Here is a 14,286-nt window from a genome sequence, read left to right as displayed (position 1 = left end):
GAAAAAAAAAAAACAAGAATATCACTTTTCAACCATTTCACTTTTTTTGCTTGCACAGACATTCTTTTTCCTCAGCAAAGCTGCTCTGGGAGTGAAAGTGTTAACGGAAGGAAGCCTGAGCCCTGCTTTCCCCACTTGAATATGTTTGAATTTTTCACTTTTGTTTTTCTTTTCCTTTTTTCCGCAGAGCGCGGTGTACTTTTTGTAGCGGTTACATGTGACAGGCACTACTTGTGATGATGGCAGCCAGCCACGGTCTGTAGCGAGCTGCACCTGTTACTTTTTTTGTTGATAAATCACGTAGGAGGAAGCTTAGAGCAGCAAACAAAGCCATAATATACTTAATCAAAGCGTTTAGTGGAACAAACTTTGACAGCAATCAACTGGAAGCCAAAACCGCACCGTTCCGATTATGTATTAATTTAAATACCACCATTTTAACAAATCTGTCTCACATTCATTACCCTTGGAGCTTGTCTTCTATACGCTGTTATTAGAACATCTAGAACTCTGTATAATATTTCACAGTGTACTTGGGTTCCAAATTAAATGTTTATTTCTGAAGGAGGCCCCCTAGAGAGCGACTCTCTAATTGTCAGCTTTGTGGTCTATAATTTCACTATTATGGAGCGTGTGTGCCCCTTAGTTGTAGTCCTGCAGAACTCATCTGCGCGCACTTTGATAACTGATTTAGCGAGTAAGTTCCTTCCGAGTTCACGTGCCCAGAGCTCCTCGTTTCCTTATTTCACTTGTCCCCCCCCCCTTTGTCTCGCTGCCATCTCCTGTTTCTTCTCTCTCATCCTTGATAAAATGTCTTTACTGAAGTCAGTTTTCCCGATATACACAACATTTCTCATGTAGATGCCATGACCAAGTTTTGGGATATTTAAAATAAATGTATGTAAACTGATGGTTACAAATCTGTTACTAGTTTGTGTTTAGCAAGACAACTGCCCCCTTTAAAATTCTTCAAAAAGGTCAGGTCCTGAAGGAATCGCGTAACGCAGTGTTGTGTGACGTCACACTAGTAGTATTTTGATTATGGAAGCATGAGTGACTACATCGCACTGGAAGGAGTGAGTATGTGGACAGGGTGTTAGTGTGCAGGGTGTTAGTGTGCGGTGTTGGCATGTGAGTGTGTATTGGCATACATTGTTATGTGTCGGGGTGAGCCTAGGGTTAAGTGACACCTGGTAAAGGGGAGAGTGAGATTGTGTGCCACTAACCATAAGCAATTTCTTGTGTATATATATATATATATATATATATATATATATATATATATATATATATATATGTATATATATATGTATGTGTGTATATGTATGTGTGTATAGATAGATAGATAGATAGATAGATCTATACCCGAGCACAACTAAGGTCTGTGTATAAAAAAAAATAGAGCATATGTATGTTCACACGCACCAAAATACTGTACAAGTTATGTTTTGAAACCATAATCCAAACGTGTGTTTCCAGCAGCAGCTTGTGATAACCTAACACCAAAATTTGTTTGGGAACAAAGAACAAAACATTGATACGTTTTATCTTCACCTCAACCCATCCTAAGACAAGGACACAAAATAAAGGATAACCTTACCTAACGGGAAACTAAGTTGCTCTTGTGCGCACGCGTGTGTGTGTGTGTGTGTGTGTATATATATATATATATATATATATGTGTATGTAGCATTTTCTTTTTCCAGAAAACCCCAATACCTGGTAGTAGGACCAGTCCCAGCTAATCGGGGATTGATGACAGAAATGACCTCCCATGTGTTGAGACAAACACATAATATCCAAGCCACAAGCACCTGTTTCGCTTTTGCCTTTTATACTATATTTCTAAACCTTTGCGGAAATCAAAGTCAGGACATTCTCTCAAAGGACCCGACATGTTCTCCCCCCTATATTATATCTGTTCCCCAATGTCTCTTATAGACCCCATGAGGCATGCTGTATGACGGAGTGTTTGGAATACATGTTCTGCTCTAACCGATACAGCAAGTGACAAATCCCATTTTATCAAGGCAATAAATCCCATGCTAGCGTGTAATATGTTGAATGCTATCATACATCAGTAACGTGATGAGAAACAATGCGTGGCGTGTGTAGGAAACTCAGAACACAAAATATATGTTCCAAATAAACCTGCGAGTCCTGGGTCCATTAATCACCGAACGCCACACGGTTCGCATTTGTTCGCAGCTTCTAAATAAAACTCCCGCTGTCACACCGGCAAAGAGGGGCCACTGAAAAATCACATCTGGAAAACCCAGTTCTAACGATTCAAGGGTGCTCGGAAATAAATATCCGCCATTGACACGAAAACTGATTAGTTCAAGGCGAACACAGGGGACGTGAATGGGACGACGGGCAGAATAATTCTATAGGTGATGGACAATAGGGGGAAGCCATAAAACATGTCTATCATTATTTCTATTCTGTATTGAAAGGTTCAGGTATATATAAAAGAGCTGGATGCCAATGTTCTAATTTTAGGCGACGAACAATAAATTGTATTAACTATTTGATAAAATACACTATTTATGATGCAGCGTGTTGAGGTCTTTGTGGGAATTTGGCTCCCTTTGTTGTTTGATCTCTGTAATGGAAGCGCTCCATCATGATGGCGGTGATGGGGTGGCTGCTTTTCAGATGCGTTTCTGTAATTCGTGGCTGCAGGGAAACCATTATATGGAGCATGTGTGACGCGTGCCAGATAAAATTGTAAGCGTGTGGTCCGGACTAGTGATGTCCGGATCATGAACGAATCGTTCATTTGATCCGGTTCTTTTTAGTGATCCGGATGAGTCGGTTCACTAGACTGAACGATTCGTTTGTAGCGGTTCAGTCTGTGAATCATCATGCAGCTGTAACCTGATCCTAGAGCTGTGAGTCATCTGCAGAGCACTCTGGGGTCAGATTACAGCTCATTAATTCTCACAGGAACGATGACTCATAGAGTCAGAGAGTCGTTCAAAGAGTCGAATGAACCGAAGAGTCGAATGAACCGAAGAGTCGAATGAACCGAAGAGTCGAATGAACCGAAGAGTCGAATGATCCGAAGAGTCGAATGAACCGAAGAGTCGAATGAACCGAAGAGTCGAATGAACCGAAGAGTCGAATGAACCGAAGAGTCGAATGATTCGAATCTTACAGGGATCCGGATCTTACAAGGATCCGAATCTTACAGAGATTCGAATCATTCAGAGAATATTACTGATACCATACTTTTATAAATAAATACATTAATAAATAAATACATTAATAATGTTCACACTGCCCCCAGGATTTAGATTCCCCTGAGTTTGCCCCCATTTACCTATAACTGCACCTACAGTTAACTTTATTAAATTAATTAAATTAACCCTCAATCATCAGCATAAAATTAACCCTTATACCCCATCAACCATAACTGCCCCTGAAATTAACCGTAAAGATCCCATTAACCATAACGGCCCCTGAAATTAACCCTAAAGACCCCATTAACCACAACGGCCCCTGAAATTAACCCTAAATACTCCATTAACCATAACTGCCCCTAAATTAATTGCATGTACTCCAGATAAATTACCTAATAAATTGGTATGGTTGATGGGGTCTTTAGTGTTAATTTGGGGGCAGTTATGCTTAATGGGGTGTTTAAGGATAATTTAGGGGCAGTTATGCTTAATGGGGTCTTTAGTGTTAATTTAGGGGCAGTTATGCTTAATGAGGTGTTTAGGGTTAATTTGGGGGCAGTTATGCTTAATGGGTCTTTAGTGTTAATTTAGGGGCAGTTATGCTTAATGAGGTGTTTAGGGTTAATTTGGGGGCAGTTATGCTTAATGGGGTTTTTAGTGTTAATTTAGGGGCATTTATGCTTAATGAGGTGTTTAGGGTTAATTGGGGGGCAGTTATGCTTAATGAGGTGTTTAGGGTTAATTTGGGGGCAGTTATGCTTAATGGGGTCTTAAGTGTTAATTTGGGGGCAGTTATGCTTAAAGGGGTCTTTAGTGTTAATTTGGGGGCAGTTATGCTTAATGGGGTCTTTAGTGTTTATTTGGGGGCAGTTATGCTTAATGGGGTGTTTAGGGTTAATTTGGGGGCAGTTATGCTTAATGGGGTGTTTAGGGTTAATTTGGGGGCAGTTATGCTTAATGGGGTGTTTAGGGTTAATTTGGGGGCAGTTATGCTTAACGGGGTGTTTAGGGTTAATTTAGGGGCAGTTATGCTTAATGGGGTGTTTAGGGTTAATTTGGAGGCAGTTATGGTTAATAGGGTGTTAAGGGTTAATTTTAGGGGCAGTCATGGTTGATGGGGTGTTAAGGGTTAATTTTAGGGCAGTCATGGTTGATGGGGTGTTTAGGGTTAATTTAATGGTGAGGGTTAATTTAATTAATTTAATAAAGTTAGCTTAAGGTGCAGTTGCAGGTAAAGGGGAATGTAAATCCTGGGGCAGTGATTATGAATGTATTATTTATAACAGTATGGTGACATTCTCTGAATGATTACAATGCCAATGAAGGCAGAGAGTCGTTCAAAGATCCGGATCTTACAATGATCCGGATCTTACAATGATCCGGATCTTACAATGATCCGGATCTTACAGTGATCCGGATCTTACAGTGATCCGGATCACTGTAAGATTCGGATCCCTGTAAGATCCGAATCTTTGAACGACTCTCTGCCTTCATTGACATCACTGGAGGCAGGGGGGAGGATTCATAATGAAAGGGGCGGGGCTAATCGTTAGTGTGCCTGCACGGAGTTACTGGAAAACAGTAACTCCGTGCAGACACACTGAGTGATCCGAAGATCCGGATCATGAATCGGATCATTTCAGTGAACGAATCGAAATGATCCGATTCACTTTAATGATCCGAACTTCCCATCACTAGTCCGGACGCTCTTTATCTAATGTATATCGGTCCTAGTTTCATCAGACCCTTTGAACATATGTATCGTAGGAAGTGCTGGGGAAATTGTTGGCGCTATATAAATAAAATATGATGATAGTGCGTGTTGAAGTTCATCAGCCGACTGCCTTGCGCTGACCCCAATAAGAGCCTTTAAGGCAGAGTTCTGGGCCCTGACTCTGTATTACGCTGTCCCAGGCCCAGGTTCCTGTCAGGGGCTCACGTTCCGAACATTACAAGAACGGCTCCTGGACGTCTTACTGCAGACAGCGATAACATTTAACGGATACAGAGTTCCCCTTTGGTACTGGATGCTGTCATACTCAAAGCTTTAGAACACATGTAGTTAGTATGTACCAGACTGCGAACCTCGTATGCTAAGGAGCAACGTACATACAGTTGTATCAATATATTAAACGTATGACATCGGCATAAGAGGAAAATTAGGGGCAAGTGGGAAGTACTGCCACATGGATGGAGAATAGATGTGAGTGGGAGGGGCTGTAATTAAGCCCCTCCCATCTGGTCCCTCAGACATTCCTAAAACCACAGGATCGTTTGCTTATTGGGAGATCAGAGACCCGGACACTGACCGTGCTGGTGTTCAGCGAGTTGGGGGCACAGGTTCTGTGAATATGACGAGAGTTCAGTTCTGGGGTGTGTGTGTGTGTGTGAATGTGTGTGTGTGAATGTGGGAAAGTCAGCATGTACAGGAAAAAATGCACATACTGTTCACTGTGCATATGCCTAAAACACGTGTGCACCCATTGCTTATGATTTATGAACATGTAGGCTATGAATTTCCGGGTCAGTCCCACCCCTGTCCCTTAATTCTTTAATTCGCATGTTCTCTCCTTAGGCTGCAGCACCGTCGGTCCGTTGCTGAAATGTCAGCGTGTGGCTGGGCTAACCTTGACAGGCTAAACTCTATTATACTGAATGACTATTTGGTGGGGTGGGGGAGGGGCTGGTTAACACATCATTTATTTTGGATTGTATTTACCTACTCCACTGCGTTTTATGACATTGACCACAATTTAAACTTATTTTCCGAGGCGTGTAATAAACATAACCATAAAGTGAACTCGTTCGCTCTCCGCTTGGCCTTCGGTGCAAGTAAAGAATGAGGCACAATTAGAGATGCAACATTTTGTCTCCTCTCTTCTTTCTGCGAGCAGATGTACAATTATTTCCCCTGTTTTTTTTTATGGCAAATGTAATTATTGTTTAGATTTTCGATGCAGCAGTTGGCGTTCTGAAAGATCCGGATCCCTAAGTTTTAGATGCAAGTCTTATTTTTTTTTCAGCATTCAATAAACAAAAGTACCATCTTTGCAGCAGCCCGTAGTTGAGTGGTTAGTGGTTCTCTTGGGCTTTATTCTCTCCATGAGACCCCAAATTATTAAAGTTGCGGTAATAACTCACGGACATGCTTTATAAAGAGCCATTTGCGGTGAGATTATCCTGCTATGAATTTGGTTGGCTCCGCAGCCAATTTTGGGGCTATACATTTTTGGGGTCAGCTCAGCCTTCCTTGTAGGAGAAACTTGTCAGCATTGGCCCTTTACAGTCCATACGGATGAAACTGCGAGTCTCCTTCAAACTCCCACTTCTCTGAGTCCATCATTATGAGCGAGGGTCTAATATGACCTAAACGTGTCCAGAGCTGTTGGTATCAGGAGCCATCCCAAGTTCCAAAGCAAGTTCCACATCCAATGAGTTAAATGTTCTGCATTCTTCTACCTTTTGAGTTTTATACTATATGAGCATTAAGGGTAATGATAGAAGAAACCTATTACTGATGTCCAAGAGCGTGGAGCGTGACAATAAAGGACTAATATGACCTCTGAGGTCTTCAAAGTTCTCAGTAGAAGCTGTAGGACATGAGTGCAACCTGCCACTCACTAACATATCTAAGCAGCGTGATTTCTGTATATGCTCCTGGGTGGGCAAGTTATTTTACCCCCTAAATAACATTGTATTCTATATTTATAACCATATCTTTATTTATTAATTCAGTACCTGAGATCTGTCGTTCAGAGGAGTCGGTCTGACTTGTCATGAATGGATGTGCATTCTGCTTACCTTCTATGGGATTGAAACTAATCTTTAGTACGTCTTATCAAAACGGCATAAATCCCCCCAAAGCATGTTAACTGCGTAAAAAAAAGATAAGCCCCTTCTTGTAGATAATCTGCTTCCTGCATGGTTCACCGGGGCTGGACTTGCCTGCTAGAGAATTTGGTGTAAGAATTAAAGACACACACATTAGCAGCACAAACATTCATGAAATTGTGTAATCAATCAAAGAATATGATTGGATTTTCTTTTGTTCCCCTCTTTTAGCCAATTGTGCTATGAAATATTAGCTTTATTATCTGAGGCGATCATTAATAGGTGTGATAGCGTTGATATGGGGGTTATTTATTCAATATAAAGTGTGAGCAGCCCAGAGAATGGGCATTCTGGGCTCTCTCACCACGTCCTCCTCTTGCCCTTCTGTACACATAGGTATCTCCCATGGTGTTTTCCCGCACCATGAAGGTTATTTCGTCATTGATGATGAATTCTATTACCTCTTGTGTTATACACCCCGACTCCCTCTAGTTTCTCACCTGTTGTTTCTGTAGCGATCCCGTAACACCTGAGGAGCTCCTAATTTGTTGCCTCTTTAATTTTTATCGGGCTGCGAATCCCGGCCATCATTAACCCCCGTTTGTTTCCTCTTTATACCTATCCTAGAGTCACTCCGTGCGGTACCTTCTCCTTTACAGCCCGCTGATTATCTCAGAGAAACGTGCGCGCCGTGCGCTCCCGCAATCTGCCGCAGCAGCTGTTTCGCCGTGTTTAGATGTTACCGGAAAATATTTTCTCTGACAATTATCATAAGACAGCGCTGCGGTGTGATCAGCCGTGGTCGGCGCATGAATCAAACGTCCATAGCCGTTACATGAAAACCTGCAAATAACAATTACTGCTAGCTGCTAAACATCCCTGCTTTAGAAAAGGCTCGCCGATTCACCGTAAATCACTAATTATTCCTTATTCTTTCTTTTTTTCTCCCCAGTTCTCCTGCAGCTGGCGAGCGACACGCTGCCGAACGATACCACCTTGGCATTGGCTTATTTGCTGGCGTTACCACAGGTGCCTTTATATATTTCGCTTCTCTTCTGTATCCATTTTCCATGAGTTTGCAATGATCATAAAAAAATGATAATTTCTTTAGAAAAACGGTTGAAATCCTGCCTTTATCTGATTTCTCTGCAAGAGATTTAAGAGGCTGCTCTGTGTGAGGGATAGATGACAGATTTCACCTAAAATAATATTATTTCATATCGTGCTCATAATATACTCCAGCCATCACATACACTTTAATGCAAATCATAGCTCGCTGCCCCCTTTATAGCTTATTGTAGATACATGGAGGAGATTCTGTGGAACCGCCTTGCCTTAACGGGGGGGCTTTAATGCGACGCCCCCGCTCGTGCACACATAGAAAGCAGTTTCATAGATTCCAACGAGAGAGCGTTTCTTCCTAAAATTGGCAACTTCAAGCAGCCAAAAGTGGACCCAAATTCAGACAGTAGAGAGAGCTGTGCATACCTTGGAGGGCATATCTGTTCAGGGGGCGTGGTTATTTGTGCCCTTAAAGGGCATACCTGCACAGGGGTCGTGGTTATATATGTGCCCTTAAAGGGCATACCTGTGCAGGGGGCGTGGTTATCTGTGCCCTTGGAGGGCATACCTGCGCAGGGGGCGTGGTTATCTATGTGCAAAAAGGTATCATTATTTTGGTTGGGAAGGGAATTGGGCAGAGCATCGATGTGGCTAAATGTCACCCCCCTGCCCCGGAGAAAGAGGAGACTGACTTGGAGACCCAGGGAAACGGTACTTCACCAGAGACTGCAAGTCAAACCCAGGTATCGTGCGCTACAACTTCTCTTAAAGGCAAGTGGCTATTTTTTCTTTCTGCAGGTAAAAAATACATATTAATGTACTTTAATATAAATTATTTGTTGGCCAGGTTGCAGGGGACCGCAAACTGCCCCTTGGAAATACCAAGATTAGGATTACTAACACAAGTAGCTGCCGTCCTACTGAAATCTCCGTTAAAGAGACGATATTTCTTTAGCTAAACGTCAGCTTGTGTAAAAGTTTAAATTTAGAGACCTAAAAATGTGTTATTTGCATTGAACGTCAGATTATTGCCAGGAAGCCAATCAGAAATCCCCTTTTAAACTTGGTTATTTTTTCCTGTTCATCCCAGCCTACAAATAACTTACTAAATGCAAGAGAAGCTGCAGTACGGGACAAAGGCGTTTATTAACGGCTTTACGGTCCTGTTATTTTCCGGATCTCTAAATAGATATTTAACGTGCCGTGTATTTTATTTGGTTTCCTGTATCCCATAATTGACAAGTAATTCACACTAACTCCTTTTTTTCGAAGAACACTTTTAATAAATAAATTAATAATAATAATAAAATAATAATAATATGTGCATTAATAGTTCACTCCAGAAGTTTGATGTTGGCATCAACAGCTTTTTTTCCAGTGGTTGCTGACAAAAATCTCTGGCTGTAGAAACAGCATTTCCTTCTTTTTAATTAATTTATTTATTTTATGGTAGCTGAGCTTCATGGGAGTTGTAGTCCCACGACGGCCTCCACGATAGTCGCTGCCTGCCTCTGATGTGAATAGTGCTTCAGACGGGCTTGCTTCCCTGTATTAAAAGGGAGGAATAGTATAATAATAATAATAATAATAATAATAATATGAGCTAATGACGGTAATAAAGCGCCGTCGCCGAATGAAATGGGTAAAGTCCAACCTAATTACGTAAAGATGATGTGAAAAGGGTTTTGGAAAGCTGTTAATTAGTCAGGCTTCGGCAGCTTGTAAACCATTACCGCGAGCGCGGCAGCCACTCCACCGGAGAAATGGCTTTAAATCAAAGGCTGACCTGTTTTCTTCCGCCAAGTCAATCCCGTCTCTCTCGTTATTCCTAGGTGGTCGACGCCAACAAGTGCTTTGAAAAGCAATCGCATTCGGCGTTATCCCTCCAGCTGGCGGCTTATTACTACAGCCTGCAGATCTATGCCCACTTGGCACCGTGCTTAAAGGACAAGTGCCATCCTCTCTACAGGGTGAGTTCACGCGGCGGCCGCGGCTTCGCGCTTTCACAGGTGATCTGCTGGAAGGCTTTACTGCATCACTTACACCTCGTTAAAAAAAAGCTCTTTTTTTTTTCATGCCTTTTAACTACTGGTTTAATATTACGTTTCGGATTTATAATCTCTATGAATGGTGCTAGATATACCTGATAAGCTCGTACATTGCTGCATTCGAGGTAGAATTTCCATTGCTCACTTAAAACTAGTTGACACCTCGCAGGCTGACATGTCTCGGGCTTGTGCCGGCGGATGATATCTATTATATTACAACGAAAGAGAACTGCTATTTCCGGATTTTGTTTTGGGGCTTGTAAAGGGATTTTAGATGTTCGTTATATAAATGAATGTCTCTGACCAACGGCACTGAAATCGCAGCTTCGGTTTCGCTAAAATCAGATTTACTTATTGGATAAAGAATCAGACGTCGCTAATTGATGACTATGTATATATATATATCCATATATATATATATATATATATATATATATATATATATATATATCCACAGAATAAGTCGGGCCTTTAAATGGCTTTGTTATTTGTAGTGCGGATCGACGTTTCAGCCCACGCAGGTCTTTATACAAATCCACCCGGCGAGCGCAGTGTTTTGTGGAGATTTATGTATTGTGGGTTGAGCCGCACACAACCAAATGTTGCTTTGAGGTTGAGTGTGCGTGTGTGTGTATATATACGTATATATATGTGTAATTAGACGTGCACGGCAAGCAAAATTGCTAAGGATGATATTTTTGTTTAGTTTTTGCCGGGGTTGTTTTCGGGCAACAAATTTTGGTTCCTGGCCGTTTGGATTCACATTTTATCCAAATCATGTAGGGATGTAGGGTAACATCTCTCACGCCCTGACACATTTACCCTCCATGAGAGTAGAGTCAGATGAGAGTGGGTACTCCGTGCTACGGTGCAAACTGCATTATATGACATCATGTCCCTTTTCTCCTTACTGTACGAGGTTACGTAGATGTTTGCGGGAGGAGCAGAGAAATCCTGTTCCTCATGGGCGGTGTTAGTTTTTTGCCGCGCCTCTCCCAGTGCTGCCCTCGGTGTAAAAATGTCTGCTACTACGGAGAAGCATAGAAGCCTAGAATTTGACGGCGGGTCAGACCTATCCGTATAATTGGCCCATTTTTCCTGATGTAAAGACTCAGTTTAATCAGTCCTCGTTCCTAAATAGTCATATGCATACATGTTTAATATCCGTCCTTGAATTAGTCTCTGCCACATCTGCTGGGAGGTCGTTACGTTTATCTACTAGCCTTTCAGTAAAGCATGTAGCTTAGTGTGTCCAGTATGTACTGTCTAGTGCTTGTTCATTCGGTGTCCTCTGGTGACATGATCATTCTTAAAAATAGATAGCACAGAGATTGAACTCATTTTGAATAATGGACTTCCAGAGAGGCGCTGGACGAAATATATCAGGTTAAATTCCAATTTCCCAATCATTTTTCCTGATAACCATAAATCCCAGTGGAGAAACTCTGTTAGCTGACCTGTGGCAGTAAGTGAGAATACACTTGTCTCCCTATTGCTCCTCGTATGGAGACATCTTTTCTCTATTGATGTTAAAGGGCTGTGCTTGTAAGTCATGGGTCGAGTAATTTCATTACCGTGGGCAAGGTCTTCACACAAGTCAGCGAAGGATTTCTAGACATGGCCACAACGATCACCAATAAAGATGAATAAAAGGGCTGTACGACACCCTTTACCTAAATAATGTGACCCCTTGGTCCTCTTTGGATGAGTTCTTGTAGGAAATGCTGGCGTTACGGAACGTATTCATCCCTCCGTTTTTTGGCCAGACGGACAGTGAAAATGAACAATAACATTAAAGCTGACGATACACGGTATGACCGTAGCATTAATACACGTTAAGACCGGTACGGAAGGAGAAACGGCCCTGCTATGGAGATCTAAAAGGCATTTTTCAAACTTTGAAGAATAAAGCCGCTTTTCCTTGCTGATCGTTCCTGCCGGAATGACGTTTCAACAGGTTGTAGCGTTACAAAAAACAAAACTGCTACTTTTTGGCACAATTTAATATATTAATTATATTCGATTAATAAAATATCACATCTTTTGTAGAGTATAAGTTATAGAACTCGTGGATAACTTGTATACGAACTTGTAATAAGGTAACAGCGAGTCCTGGTACGGTCGGCCATCGCGCTCAAACTGTCTTCACTCTGTTGCTTGGAATGACAAAAGTCTCTTGAGCGGCGTGAAAAGCTTAGTCCGGGTCACAGGGTAATGCTTGTTACACGATGTATCGGTGTTAACAGCAGGAGTAATCTTTATCTTCTCCAACACACCTTACCGGCTCCTGGCGCAGCGTGGACTATCGCATACCGGCTGACATTCAAAATAAATAATAACCCAAGGTCGCCGCTGCCCGGTACATGTATGTCTCTATAATACGGCGTGTGGAGCAAGCGGGAGACGTAGCGGGACGGATTATGTGTTTCTAAACACTTAAATATAACCCAGCACCGGGGTATGAGAAAGCAGCACGGAATCGGCCGTGGCAAAAGTCATCGTCGGCATAGAAACCTACTTATCGTTTAGTTTGTCGGGATTGCATTATTAGCATCTGTGTCAATATCTACGTTTAAACCTTCGTTCCAGAAATGTATTTGCTTTTGGAAAAGTTTGTATTAAATGCTGATGTCTGGAATGATGGGGTTTCTAGTTTTTTGATTTTTTTTTTCTTTTTATTTTTTTTAATACCTTTTACAAAAAAAAAAAACTGGCATTGGGGCCGACTGACATACCATTGCTGCAACACACACAGACTGCCATTCAAACGTTTGGGGTTAAATTTCCTTGTTTTCGAAAGAAAATCAAATTTTGTCCATTAAAATAACATGAAGTGGATCAGAAATCCAGCGCAGATGGGGTTAGTGTTGTAAATGACTAATGTAGCTGAAAACGGCTGATTTTTAATATAATCTTTTCATAGACGTACAGAGGCCCTTTATCACTCCCATCACTTCTGTGTTCCAGTGGCCCTTTATTACTCCCATCACTCCTGTGTTCCAATGGCCCTTTATCACTCCCATCACTCCTGTGTTCCAGTGGCCCTTTATCACTCCCATCACTCCTGTGTTCCAATGGCCCTTCATCACTCCCATCACTCCTGTGTTCCAATGGCCCTTTATTACTCCTGTGTTCCAATGGCCCTTTATTACTCCTGTGTTCCAATGGCCCTTTATCACGCCCATCACCATACCTGGGAACTCTCCGGGGTTGACCCGGAGATTGCCGGGTGAGCGTTGCTCCTCCGGGTCTTGACACTCCCCGCTCCCCACCCATTTTTTTCCTTAAAATGGGGGTGTTTCCCGTTGACGTCCGTGTGCAGTCCTGGCCGCGTCCTGCAAGGGAAGGCTCCGGGTAGCTGGACCCGAGAAGTTCCCAGGTATGCGCATCACTCCTGTGTTCCAATGGGCCTTTATCACTCCAAAACCTTTGATCCCCTCTGGTCTATGTTCTTCTGTGACACGGGACATCAGGGGTGCACATTTTATAATTTCAATATATTACATGTGACATTTGGGGTGACTTTCTCTAGGCACACGCCACACACCGAGCTGATTAGTAGCCATATCTGCAGCTACAGCCCATAGTACAGAAGAGTTTATTCGGCAAACAACTATTTCTACATCTCTACATTAGTTATATAAATTCCATAAATTACATCGTCCCAAAAAAACAAACAGAGTAGATAATACTCTGGGGACTTTAATCCATTGACTAAAACACAATATATAAAGAAATAATAAAATCAAAGCATAGAACTCAAAATGTAACATTAGGAAGGGTAATGTGAGAGCCTATAACTTAATTATAAAATACAATTTAAAAACGTCATTTAAAACAGCCCCATCCGTAATGTTGTAATCAGTTTTCCTCTCCCTTGCGCAATCAGAAAAAACAATATTAAGAGTATTAAAAGTCTGAAATGAAAATATATAAAAGCAGAATGAGCATTCAGTATGGATTCCTGGAGATAAATTTTATTGTCAGCTAATGTATCTTTCATAAACCTAATTGTCAGCTAATCATTGCTTGCGCTGCGGCACTATTTAATACTCGCTAATAAAAAGATATTTCTAAATGCTAATAAAACCCGAATCAAGAGGGATTACTTAATCCTAAAATGCACCCCCCCCCCTGCAGCTGCTTTGCGGATGAAGTTA

At 41.8% G+C, this 14,286-nt stretch overlaps 1 protein-coding gene across 1 annotated transcript in view; it reads left to right on the top strand.

The window, feature by feature from the left end:
* Window positions 1-14,286, top strand: part of NBAS (NBAS subunit of NRZ tethering complex) — a 253,053-nt gene that overhangs the window by 121,256 nt on the left and 117,511 nt on the right. The window contains exons 39-40 of the mRNA XM_053461340.1: window positions 7,969-8,045; window positions 9,911-10,048. Coding sequence (XP_053317315.1) covers window positions 7,969-8,045; window positions 9,911-10,048 — 215 coding nt within the window. The remainder of the gene's footprint in view (window positions 1-7,968; window positions 8,046-9,910; window positions 10,049-14,286) is intronic.

Source organism: Spea bombifrons, chromosome 3, assembly GCF_027358695.1.
Source record: "Spea bombifrons isolate aSpeBom1 chromosome 3, aSpeBom1.2.pri, whole genome shotgun sequence".
Taxonomy (NCBI): domain Eukaryota; kingdom Metazoa; phylum Chordata; class Amphibia; order Anura; family Pelobatidae; genus Spea; species Spea bombifrons.
This window is presented reverse-complemented; position numbering and strand designations above follow the sequence as displayed.